Raw genomic sequence first — 13,262 nt, forward strand, 5'->3', positions numbered from 1 at the left:
AGATCAGTGGGAGCGGATGGTGCCTGCGAGCAGTGCTGGGATGGGTGGGTTTCCTCAGGCACCGATGATGTGCAGAAGGCTTGGGGAAGGCTGTTGTAGGTTTTTATCCCATTATTGTCCAAAACCTCTTTTCTTCCCCCCACTGCACTGACATCTGAGTTTCATAGACCATTTTCTGTTGTGTCAGATATGGGCTAAGAACTTAGAGACAAATGGGAGAGGTTTAATTACTATAAATGGATTAAATGGTTTTGTATATACGCCCATAAGCTCTGACACTTGTGTTCAAAGTATTTCATTTTATTAGGAACTCTGTTTTTGTCTAGATGCAGCCACACTCGCTCTTTTGATTTTTGTTTTTAAAAGCCTGCTGACTCTGAATTTCCTTTTGAATCCACAAGATAGAAACCCCAGAGCTGGAAGTGGACATTTTAAGAACTTTATAGAGTAGCTGCTAAACTCACTAAATGTTTAGCAAAGACTTTGAAATAGTAAGTATGTTGGTCAGAAAACTTGACCTTAAGGATTCAGATAATAAAAATGGATATCCAGTGTTAAAGACGCTAAGAGATGACCTTTAGAAGAGATCTCTGGGTGGACACACTGGATAAACTGAGTCCCTCTCCCAGGTTTGCACGCTCAGAAAGCCCTGGCAGTGCCAGCACCAGCGGGGCTCCCACCTGTGTGGAGAGCACAGAGCCCCGAGGAGGTCTCAGCTGGGAGAGTGCCAGCAGCTGCAAGGTTAAGAGCTGTGATGTTCTGCCGTGGGATGCTGTTCGTGCTCGGCTGAACAAAAGAGACACTTGCAATCTTGCTCATTAGCTAGCAATTCCCCACAGAAGAAGATTGATCCAGACAGCGTGGTGCAGGGGTTCGGGAGAGAAAACTCATTGCCGCTGGGCAAGGACAACTGAATCTACCCTGTGCTGCCCAGGAGCAAAAGGAGCACCAGTGAGAGGAGAACAGGGACCTGTGCCTGGGGGTGTGTTTGAGGCACGTCAGAGGGAATTTGTGGCATTGGGACCTGGTGTTGCAAAGCTGCAGTTCCTGGGACAAGGGATTTCTGGGCGATGGATGCCACACTGCAGCTAAAGCTGTTGTGTGGCCATGAATAGAGTCTGCCACGTTGGTGTCATGTTTTAATTTGCTGTTTGCCATAGCGTTGGCATCTCTTCCTGTGTTGGTGGCCCTGTGTAATTGCCTGTAAGCAGCAGCGTGTAAAATCCCTTTTGTTCTGGTAAGCTGCAGTCCGCCCTTTTCATATGTGCACCCTGCGACAGATTGCTAGCCAAGAGCAGCTACTAAACATCCAAACGCTGAAGCCAAGAGAAGTGCTCGGAGCACTCCTAGGCACGTGTGGAAGGCATCAAGTGCTGTCCTGGGAGGGCAGCAAGGTGGGAAACAGCACAAGGAGGTTTCCCCGGTGCTGTCGGATAACGCTGATGGTCTCTGTGGGAAACTCGTGGCTGGAGGCAGCTTCTGCACGTCGCTCAACAGACTGCAAATGGTAATGACATCTGTGTGCTGCCAGCACAGCTTAGTCAGGCCGTTGGCTCAGGACACGGAGTTTTTTAAGGGGAATGGGTGGATATCTGCCACTTTGCATCAAGTGTTACGAGGTTACACGGGGATGCGTTTTTGCTGCTGGTGCTTGATACGCCACGGTTGCACTGTGATGTGTTCAGAGCCAGTATGAGGCTCTTTCCTACAACCTCCTGCCTTATGCTTCTTACTTTTTCTTTCTCGCACTTCTCCTCCCTGCCTGTGCTGATTTCTGCTCCACTGGGTGACATCAGTCAAGGTGCAGAAGAGCGACCACCACCACTGCTGGGACCCCTGCGTCAACTACTGTCACACCCACCACCCCGGGCACTGCAAGACGCCCACCTGGAACCAGACGTCTGGACAGGATTACTGCAAATGTAACCCCAGAGCACGGTGTTGTCCCTGTTCCTGCATGTGTTCGTGCTGTGCCTCTCCAACTCTGTGGCCTGGGGTGTCACTTAGTTCCTCCAAGGGCACCTGGGTCTCTTGCCACAGGCCCAATGCTGAGGTGCAAAATCAGTATTTGGTGCAAAATCAGTGTCTGCTGCCCTGTGCGCACTGAGCTGGTAACTGCAACGAGGGCAGTGTGCTGGGCAGACCCGTGCTCCCATCCACTTATCCCACACCCCTGTGCCCTGCTTTCATATGGGCAAGGGAAAAATTGAATTACTGTGGGACAAGGAGGGCAGCCCTGGTGACATGTAGGAACGTGGTGCACCAATGCATCCAGCTCAGCCCTAGTGCTGCACTGCATGGTAGAAGGACTCCGTCTGCTTCAAAATCTGTTTGTAAACACATCTCTTGCAGGAAGCAGATTCTGTTCAGCCCCAGGTTTCTGGTCTTGGGGCAGTGAGGTAGGCAGGAAACATTGTGCTGTGTATTGGGAAGCAAGCAGGTGAGCCCAGTTGCTCAGCAAGTTCAAGCTCTGGTTTCTCTTCCTATATATTTAAGGTTCTTTAGTGCCATTGTGCCAACCAGATGTTGGCTGCCCTGCATCAGTGACACATTTTTCACCTGGTAGCCTCAATGGCCAGTCACTGGAGTCTCTGCACACCAGAAAGCAATGTCCATCTTGAGCCCAAGCCCTTTCTAATAGCTCTCCTGAAACTGCAAGCCCAGGACGTGGGCTCGCCTCAGCTTGAGCCCTGGGAAGAAGGAACTAGTCCGAAACTATGAGGAGCTGGGTGAATATCTATTAGGTGAACCCAGCACTGCATTTCTTTGTGTACGCTTTAACACTCTCTATATTTCCCCAGCTCTGGTGGCTGCCAACTTCTCGTCTCCCACCATGAATGCGCAGGGCTTCCCCTGCCAGAACTCCAACACGCTACCTCGCAGCTCCCACCCCATGAGCCCCCGCACCACCATGCTGAGGAGGAGGCAGAAGAAGAAGGAGCACAAGAGCTCATGTAAGAGTGGTGAGGGGCTGGGGCTGGGTTGGACGGGTGCACATGCTCTCCTTACTGTCCTTACTGCCCTTGCTGACCGTTAGCTGGGTAGGACAACTCATCCCAGCACTGCCAGATCCTCCCTCAGCCTTGGTCACCAATCTCACCACAACCAGGTCTGTGATGTTGATTTGGCTGCCCTGACCTTCTGCCTCTCTCTACCTCACAGTGTCGCTGGCCTCCAGCACGGTGGGTCCTGGTGGGCAGATAGTCCACACGGAGACGACGGAGGTGGTGCTCAGGGGAGACCCTTTGAATGGCTTCGGACTTCAGCTCCAGGGAGGCATCTTTGCTACCGAAACCCTGTCCTCCCCACCTCTCGTCCGTTTTATTGAGCCTGACAGCCCGGCAGAGAGGTTAGAGACCTTGCCCTTGGATGCTGATGGTGCTGCTGCTGACCATTTCATGGTTTGGTTTGTTTTCTCTCCTCAGAGGCTCATTTAGATATTTACTATCATCCTTGTAATATCTCCCATTCTTCACTGGGCATGGTTTACTGTCACTGCCATTTCTGCACTCGTCGGCTGACCGCGGCCTCCCTCGCATCCCAGGTGAACGTCTTGGCACCAGGCTACGGCTGTTCTGGGAGGAGGAGGAAGGGAGCGTGTGTCTGTGTGAGAGCGCCATTCCCATTCCTTTTATTTCTTTTTCTTTTTCTTACTCTTTTTCCTTTTCTTTCTCATTGAAAGATAAAGCTTTTGTCTGGTTGCAGTAAGGGGAAAAACATATACAAATGGGCCCTGGAAAGTGTTTTCTGCCTGGTTTTGTTGTAGCAGAGCCCAGCTCTATAAATTGACCTAAATGTTTTGAACCACTGAGGAGGGCTCTGTTTGAGGGGCTGGTTGAGGTGCATTTAAGCACTTCTGCTTTTGGCTTGATAATTCTGGGAAAAGAGCAGAATGGAGGAGCAGCATTAACCGCTCTGCGTGACCCCTGGGGAAACGGAGAGCAACGAGTTCTGCAGTGGCCGAGCCTCAGCATGGGAGCTCTGGTTAAACTTCTTCCAAAACCTTTGCTGGCTGGGTTTAAAGTCTGCTTAAGTGCCTGCGCACTACAGAGCAGATGCCCTATAATGATGCTTCTCTTGCTGAATGGATCAAGTCCCAGCATGGGACTGGTGTTTCCCTTTGCAAATGCAAGCTCTTGCTGTGCCGTCCTGTCTCTGTGTGTCTCCAGGTGGCCGATGCAGAGGCCGGGAGGAGCCCGAGTGCCTGGCACTAGGGTGTGTGAGAGGCCAGGCTGGGAGGACTGGGGCAAGGGACTGGAATAGGAAACTGTGTTGGCCCAAGCGAGGCAGGTTAAGAGGGATTTCAAAAGCCTTTTATGTTTTTGCTTCTTTGTTTGTTTGCAAAGTTAAAAAAGCAAAGTGGTGGCATTTTGCTCTTTTTTAATCCTATATTACCAGGGTGAACTTGGCTCACACTGCAAAGCACCAAAGTCCTTTTATAAATCAGGCAGCAACAAAGCCTGCTGTCCCCCGGGAGGAGGGAGATGTGCTGAAATCTGCCTGGCTTTGCTTTATCCTCTTGCCAGGCCTGGAGTGAAAGCAACGACTGGTGGTGTGGACTTGGCCTGGCTCTAACATGTCACACACACGCTGCTCTCCCTCGCCACTCCCACCCAGCAGGATTCACGCTCTCTTGGCTGCCGCCCTCTGCTTTCTGGTGGCAGGGAGCAATCCCCTCTGCGTCTGCAGTGTGGATTTGATTTGGGGATTAAATCTCTCCAGTGTATTTCTTCCTTTCCTAGACTGTGCTGCTCTTCCTAGCTGGCACGGAAACATTGTTTTTGCTCCCTATCTTGAAGTGGTAAGTGTACTGGGTTTACAGGGAGGTGAAAAAGGCAGTTTGGTGTTTTCATTTCACTTTTTGTTTCTTGCTTGTTTGCTCCCTCCTTGCTAGATACCTTTTCCCCTGCCTTGCCAGGTTCTGCTGTAACCACAGCTCAAGGCACTGGGGCCATTTTTCTCCCCTTTCCCAAGTCAGGCTCTCAGTTGAGGCTGCTGGACTCTGCTTTTTTGGGCTGCGGTTGTTGCCCTTTGCAAAAGTGGGTGAGCAGCAGGGGTAGAGGGACTGGGCCACCTGCATCTGTCATGCACGTTCACACACTCTTGTGCAAAGCCTGTGAACCTCAATTTGCTGTGCACAGGACATGATCCACAATTGCTTTGCCCATCTGTCTTGCCCTGGAGGAGCTGCCTCTCGGGTGTTTAGCAATCTGAGCAGTACTGGTGAGGACAATGTCACCCTCTTTTCAGGGAAGTTGTTTGCCTTGCTTTTATTATCTGCTTCGTTTTAGCTTGCAACAGGCAGTTTCAAGCAAAAGCTGACATCTCCCTGACTTGTGATTTGTTTTACAGACAATAGTCTCTAACAGACATTCCCACCCCACCCCTTGTTTTGTTTCCTGGATGCAAGATGAAGCCTTTAGGCTCAAAATGAGACAGTGGTTCAGCCCCTGTTATCAGCAGAGAGGGTCTAATAGGAAGAAGCCTGATGTCCCTTCTTGGCTGCCTTGAAACAAGCAGCTTTTTTGTCCGTCCTCCCTCAGCTGTCATTGACAGCAGTGGGAGAGTATCTGGCTTCTCCACCCCAGTATCCAAAATCAACGCTTTCTGCTGTGTTACGTGTTTTCTAGCTCTGCTCAGACACAGTTGTTTGATCATCATGTTTCTGGCTTTTGAGGATGAAGAGTTTGCAAGAGGGAAGTTCAGCAGCTGGGTGATACTGTCAGCACAGCTTTGATCTTTTAGGGGCTGTGACCCACCCAGCGATGTACACACACAGATATGTGCATTTGAGCCATGCATGTTGACTCAGGGGTGTGTAAGGACATGCCACGTTGGTTTCTGCAGCCAGCAGTGTGGCTGTGGTCACAGCTGCTGCTGCTCGCTCCACAGCTGGAGTGACTGCATAGATGCTGCTGCTGATGAGTGAGATCTTCAGCACATACCCAGTCCAAGGCTTGAATTTTCACTGCTGTGTCTAGCAAGACACCTCCACTGTTCCACTGCTGTCTTTAAGCCCAAGGAATGAGTCATGATAAAATGCAAATCTCTGCAACCCGAAGGAAACCTTCCTGTTATGGACTCCAACATACCCATAAGGCTGTCTTTCATTCTAGGAGATGATGGAACTCCTGTTCTTTGATTTTTAAGCACTTCTCCTCCTGTGATCTCCAGGTACTTTGTGAGCTCTACTGTTAGACTGTGCATCTCGGAGATGCATGCACTCTTTGGGAAAGCCCTCTGAAAACTTCATGCAGGATCCCATAGCAGAGTCAAGGAGAGGTGTGCAGGAGCCTTGTCTCCCAGGGCCCTGCACCCATTGCAAGGGCACATGGTAATTGGAAACCAGTGGTGAAATTGTTTTGAAGAGTTAACGAGGCATGTCAGATCTCCTCACCCTTGTGGTTGGAGGTAGGAGGTTGTGGCTTCACTCCACAAACTTTTATAAACCTGCAAGACTGGGGTTTAAACTGCCATGATCAACTGAGGCTAATATTAAATGAAATAAAATGCTTCCGACCTAACAGAGCCATTGGCTGTAAAACACGGTAAATTTACCCTGAATGAAGAAGCACAGGAAATGGTTGTTTTGTGAGGAGACAACTCTGGAAAAGGTGCAAGTGTTGGCTGTGTGAAAGAATCCCGTGGTCTCCTAGTCCTCGTGGCTGAAACAGCAGTACTGAAAGAGGTTGTGTCCTTGTGGTACCTCAAAATGCTGAAGTGATCTCTGTGTTGATCCCTCCTTTCCAAAAGGTGCACAGTGACCATAGCAATAAAGCTCTCAGTGTTGGAGGAGACCTCTCCATTGTACTCCTTGCCATCTTCAGATTTAAAAGCTGATAGTTCCAGACATAGTTATGTAGCTGCATGTAGCCACAAGTCCAGTTAAGGACTGTAATTAAACAATGTAATGTATTCACAAGGGTGTATTCATTTATACTGCATGGAGTTGTCTGTCCTAATCCAAGTCTCCTTGAACAAACACTTCTGAATTTACATCTCCTAAAATAGCCAGCTGTTTTCCATGAATGACATGAACTCAGGCACCAGAGCAAATATACTGTAAGTTTAATCCCTTCCTACCTGTAAAGTAACCTCCCTAGGCTGTCTCCAAACTTGCTCATATCTCAGCTTTTGATGGGCCACAGACAAAAACTGTCGTGCTTGTGCATTTTTCTCAAATTTGGATGTGTGTGTGTTTTCTTGGACTTTTCTGCTGTTTGGAAGTGACCAATACAACCGGTACCCGTTGCCTTTAGTGTTACCTTTGTGTGCCCAGAAGCCACAGTACCGTGTTCTTACAACTGACTCAGGTGTGAGCGATGAAGAAAGGCTGGAAGGATTAGTAAAAAAACAAAACAAACAGAAAGAAAAAAAAAAAGCTGTCTTGCATGAAATATCAGTGGAAGCTGGCTTCTAGAAAGGTCAGGGCAAAGGATGTGGTTGATCGTTAAACAGCAGGGGAGTAAAGATTGTCAGACGGAGGCTTAAAACATGCTAGCTGATGCCTTCATGGTAAAACAACTCCAAACGTAGAGGTGAACCTTAGACTTGTTCCCATAACCCTGAATCTATTTCAGAAACCACCCTGTAGCTTATGTTAGTGATGGATGAGTGCTTTCCCATGCTCTGCTCGAGCGGATGGCCTTACAGACAGGTGCCAAGTGGGAAATTGAACAGATGTGGTTATAGCAAGCAACTGATGAAGAGTGTGGAGAAAATGGAGGATGTGCAACCTATTGCCCATGGCCAGTGATGTGGAACACTACGCTCTTGTCTTTGTAGAGCCATGGGTTTGTGCAGATTAGCTGTTGGAGGTAATGTGCAGGATTGTCTTGCTGGGGTCACAGTACATTAAAAAAAAAGAGAGAGAGATTGGATAGTGAATGTAGCGGTTCATGTGTGAACAAACATTTCTTATAAATACAGAAGAGTCTCAAGAGGCAAACCATACTGTAGCAGTACATCTCCAACGTAGCCTTGCTGTCATTATTCTACTTCCAAAGTGAAAAAACCTGCAGATCTATGCTCCTTGAGAAAGTGGGTCTAAACCAAAAAGCCCAAAGTGCCAGTTGTGGTTATATTGGCGGGCTGTCACATCAGAATAATATTGGCCTTTCAGGGCAGTTAAACAGTATCAATGTACATTTGGCTTCCAGAAATGCGATTACAAGGGATAAATGATTATCCAATTTGCTGAGATGTTTCAGTGAGTTCATTGGATTGTAGCTTCAGTATTAGCCATGTATTAAGCAGAGGACTCTGTGCAATTTTCAGTGCCATTAGTTTGGTTTCCAGTGGATGCAGGCACACGGAGAGAGATGTATACTATTAAATAGGGTAGGAGGCCTCATGTCCTTGCAATTCATCACTTGCATGTCTTGGCCATGGTGTTGACTTTTAGGAGGGGAAGGGTTTCTTTTTTTCCCTGGAAGTTGCAGGAAATAAAAGAAATATATATATATATTGTTTGAGAGTGAAGTATGTTTGAGCTTAAGCAAACCACAAGGGTTTGCTGCCTAGTGACCTTCCAGGGGCTCCTGGCCCCAGGACACACGTTGCAGAATGAGTTATCATCTCTTTGAGGCCACTTCTGCAGGATCTGTCGGTACTCTGTGTGTCTTCTAACAGATTTGTCTGACAAAAGTAACTCATGGCTGGGTGTGGGGTTGTTTTTTTCCTCCTTTCCTCCTTTTTCCCTGCCTCCTTGTCCCCTTCCCCTCTTTTCCCAATACGGACTGCAGGTGTGGGCTGCTGCAAGTAGGAGACCGAGTCCTTTCTATCAACGGCATTGCGACTGAGGATGGGACTATGGAGGAAGCTAATCAGCTTTTGCGGGATGCTGCGCTCACGAACAAAGTGGTGCTGGAAATTGAATTTGATGTTGCAGGTAAGTTGCCAAGGACTTGCTGCTCCTCACCACCTGCCAGACTCTGCCAGTGCCTTTGCTACCATGTAGGATGGAGTGTGTTCACAAAAATACATGAGGTTTTTGTTAGAGCTCAGGCAAGACTGAAAAGACCCTGTGAGAAGGGTCTTTCCCATTTATTTGTTGTTCTCTAATGTGCATTAAGACAGAGGGTCCTTCCTCTGATCCTTCCATAAATGCCGCCTTCTCACCACTTGGCTGAGGTAAGCCTAGTGAGTAGATGAAGAAGCCACCTGCTCTTTAAACATTTTATGATTAATATGTGTAATATTTGTATTAATCTATGGCCTTGAGGAAAGGAGGGAGCTGAAGCAATTGGCTGGAGCTAAAGTGCCCTTTGTATTTGGAAGAAAAATCTTTTTCTTTTACATTGACAAAGCTGCTTCAACTTCAACCGAAGTACAGTGTGATGTAAGCACTTCACTTGATGTTCAGAGCATGTATTTTTAATGAGAATCCAAATCTTAACCTGAAGTCCTTGGGGCCTCAGAGAACAACCTTATTTGAACCAATAAAACTGAGTTTGATGGGCTTGTTTTTCTTGGTTCGAAAGAAACCATCCATGCTGCTGAAAACTCTCTCCTTTCTCCTGTTTTCTTTTTGTCTGTTTTTGGCTTTATAGAGTCTGTCATACCCAGCAGCGGCACTTTCCACGTTAAATTGCCCAAGAAAAGAGGTGTGGAGCTTGGAATTACAATCAGCTGTAAGTATTGCTCAGACTTGCTCTAGCAGTTGCAAGAGCCACTGCTTTCCAACCTGGCACATCAGAGGGGCCCAGCAGAGAGAGAAAAGGTTATGTGGGGTTCCCTGGTAGCACTCACAGTGCTTGTGATTTATTCCCAATTAAATTGGATGTGTGGTTCTTGCCTCCAAGAGCTAGAGACCGCAGAAAAAAACAGCCGCTGAAGGGTCAGGGCAAAGGATGCATCCCTTAGGAGCAGCTGAACAGTTGGTGCGCATGCAGACTAATATTATGTTAGGTTATTAGTAATATTATTTTATTTCCTTGCTCATAGTTGTGTTATGTTCCTTTTAAAAAGGAATTGCTTGGGTCTGGTGGGAGCCTTGCAGGGAGAGGTGGAGGGAGGAGAACAAGTGCAAGGAGAACTTGCAGCTAGAGGGTAGAGAGGGGAAACTGCCAGGAGAGGAAGGAGGAGGAAGAGGAAGAGGAGCAAGAAGCTGATGGGACTCAGAGGAACAGGGGGTCACTTTAGGAACAGGTGCTGGGCAGGGTTTGTTGCAACACAGGGAGTGGTTGCATTGACTAACCCCAGCTGTGGAGGGGAGACCGGCCTGCCAGGACTTGGTGAGTACCAAGAGAAGGAGACATCAACCTTTTTCTTTCTTCTCTGTCTTCTGCTTGCTCTTGATTAATTTTCTTCATCTCTGTTCTGGACCTTGTTTTTTGTTTAAAGACCTTTGGGCCTCTGTGAGGAGATGATATAGGCAGATCCATCCCAAAATTTTGGCATATTGGAGTGGTCTTATGCCTTGCACCAGTGAACTTTTCCTTTATACAAGTGTGAACTGGTTTCACATCATTCATTCCTCTTCCACTGCTGGGTAACTTGAGTTGAATCATATCAGGCTGGCCATGCCCAGAGACAGCCACCACATCTCAGATGGAACAAAGCAGCTTGTGAAACCGCAGTAAGGGGATCTTACGGCTCAGACCTCAGAAGCGTGGACTCAGCTGTGTCTAGGGGATGGAGTCAGTAAGGACACTTTCAAAGTAGGCTTCATTAAAATAGATAAGCTATTTGCAATTACTTCTTGTCATTTACAGCATTAGTTTGTGAGTTAATTGGAGGTGTTTTGGTCTTAGGGATGTGTGTCTTAGGAGAGACTTGAACATCTGCAGGGTGATGACTTTGCGCCCCATGTTATTTCTTCTCCCTCTTCCCAGCTTCCCCTATTCGTGCCATGAGGATATTGCTGAGAAACAGCAACACAACATCTAACATTTGGCTTGCTAGCAATTACTGTTTGAAGACTTCAAAGTGCCTTCCAAAAGCAGTGGGGTGTCTGTAATGCTGTTCACTGGTGGGAGAGTAGGGGCATGGGGCAGCAGCCCAGTGAGGTACAGCTCACGCTGGGTCCCTTGCCTGCTGCGTTAGCATTGCAGTCTCAGGTAGAAACCTGGGGTGATGGATCTGGGAGCAAACTGCTGGCTTGAACGTGGCCAGGATTTCACTCCTTTTAAGCTTCAAAGCTTAGGTTTGATCTGGGGCTGGAGAGCAAAATGAACCTGGAGGTTGCCAGCAAGAATATTAGTTTTTATTTGTGGAGTCTCACTGCAATGGGATCTGCTTTGGATGGGCATTTACACTTCAAACGTATTTTAATGTTGAAAATGCTTTCGTTTGAAATGTGTTTAAAAAATTGATTTCACACACTTTTGGGATATCATTGCTAAATAAAAAGAAACTGAACCCTGAGTTTTAAATAGTTAGATGCCCATTGTCAACTGCAAAGCAGTTTTTAAATAATATAATACATTCGATCTTTCTGATTGTTGCACGTGTTTACAGGCCATTGTTTAAGCAGTGCATATGCGTATACTTAAGATATACCTCAGTCCTTTGCTGAGTCAAAACGCAAATTGTCTTTACAAATGGAGCAAAAGATAGATATCCTGAAAATGTGGTGGCAAGGATGAAATGCTAGTTGCATCCTAATTCTGTTTTCATATATTAGTCCGCATAAGCCTATATCCACAAGACCCTTAGTGAATTATATCATCATTTTGTCACTCTGTGTCTGACCAGGCAGATAAATACACCAGTTTCAAACATTAAAACCAAAGCAAGCAGACATATGGTAAGTACCTCCTGCAGAGACATGATGTGCATGCAGGAGTGTGATGCAAGCAGCAAGAAATAAGAAGTAAAAATAACCCTTCTCTGTTTTGCTCAGTTCCTCCCAGTCCTGATTTGAATGCTTGTATAGATCTAGAAAGAACTTTATAGCTTCCTTCTGACAAGGAAAGGCATATAGCTACCGTTTAAAGTAGCAGAAACTGGGCCAGATTAAATAGATGACAACCTGGGGGAATCAGTACAAGACCTTTACTGTCATGGCCACAGACTTGGGTTTGATCTAAAACTTTGTGGCACACTGTAGATGAAAGATGAGTTGCTCTCATTGAGTTTTACCTCTTGGCTTCAGCGGGCTCATATGCAGACAATTCCTCTGTCTAGGAAGGTTTGACACTGCCTTCTTACATGGGCAAAAAGTGTTACAAGCTGATCGGAGAAGTGCTACAGAAATAAAAGTGGTCAAGTTCTGACTGTGCTGTGACTCTCAGAGCTAATCGGGAGATGGGCTAAATAAAAGTGGGGGCGAGCAGGAGTCTTAATGGATGCACTGAAAGAATCCATATAATGGAGCCGGCTGACCGAGAAACCATAAATCTGCTGGAAAACCTCATAAAACGGATGGAAACCCAAGAGGTTTCTGTATGAAGAGGGCAGGAACTGCTGTTTTTGGTATGAACATGCTGAAAGGCTCTGTGCTTGCTCCTGGTCAGGGGTAGGTGCTTGCTGAGGGCTCTTGTCTTCTTCAAGGTCTCTGCATTTGCTAGGAAGAGAAGGCTTGGGGCTGAGCGAGCCCCCAGCTGTGGCCTGTGCACATCTATTTGCATGTAGCATTATTTCCCCTTCCATTCCTCAAAGGATGAGTAGGAAATCCAGGGGATGAATCTCTTACTGACTCTGCTTTGTATTTCTGTGCCACCTCGGTGCCCTTAAACCTTACTTCAGTCTCCTACCTTTGCTAAATGAGCAAAGCTGCCTTGTGTGCACCGCTTCCTTGTGCTTCGTGCAGGGGTGAAGGGACAAGCAGCCAGCAAAATCAGTCTCATTTTCTCCAAACTCCAGTGCCTTGGTGTCTGTCAGAGGGAGACGGCTGCATTTGTTTTTAAAACCGCTTATAGAAAAGCAAAGTGCACGCTCCTTTCTGCCTCTGCACGGCTCAAAGGGATGTGTGGGTGGCGAAGCTCAGTTGTTTGCAGAGACCTCGGAGGTGCTTTGAGTGCTGGGGATGCAAAGAAGTGCAAAGTGAGATTTTTGACACAATGATATGAAGATTTGGCTCTTGTTAGCCTGAGCCACTTGTCTCCATTAGCAGAACAGATGGCATAAGTGCTCTGATCTTCCTGGTTGCATTCAGTTCTAACGATGTAGTTATGCCTTTGTAGATTTTTCTGTAAATCTCCTACAAATTAAAATCTCCAACAGCGAGAAGCTGAAAGTCATGTTTTCTTGTATGTTCAATACCTGACCTCTTAAAGTAAGATGCTCATTTGCCATTAGCCTCTGGAGAATGATAGTTG

The 13,262-nt window shown here is 47.1% G+C and overlaps 1 protein-coding gene across 12 annotated transcripts in view; it reads left to right on the forward strand.

Annotated features, from left to right (window-relative positions):
* GRIP2 (glutamate receptor interacting protein 2) overlaps positions 1-13,262 on the forward strand; it is a 255,299-nt gene that overhangs the window by 214,225 nt on the left and 27,812 nt on the right. For 8 of the 12 annotated variants that reach the window (XM_080606887.1, XM_080606886.1, XM_080606888.1 and 5 more), the window contains 5 exons: positions 1,797-1,922; positions 2,802-2,954; positions 3,163-3,406; positions 8,745-8,890; positions 9,552-9,632. In XM_080606887.1, coding sequence (XP_080463013.1) covers positions 1,797-1,922; positions 2,802-2,954; positions 3,163-3,406; positions 8,745-8,890; positions 9,552-9,632 — 750 coding nt within the window. The remainder of the gene's footprint in view (positions 1-1,796; positions 1,923-2,801; positions 2,955-3,162; positions 3,407-8,744; positions 8,891-9,551; positions 9,633-13,262) is intronic. The other 4 variants (XM_080606892.1, XM_080606882.1, XM_080606891.1 and 1 more) reach the window with 1 other exon arrangement.

This window comes from Anser brachyrhynchus (genome assembly GCF_964034855.1).
Source record: "Anser brachyrhynchus genome assembly, chromosome: 10".
Lineage (NCBI taxonomy): Eukaryota > Metazoa > Chordata > Aves > Anseriformes > Anatidae > Anser > Anser brachyrhynchus.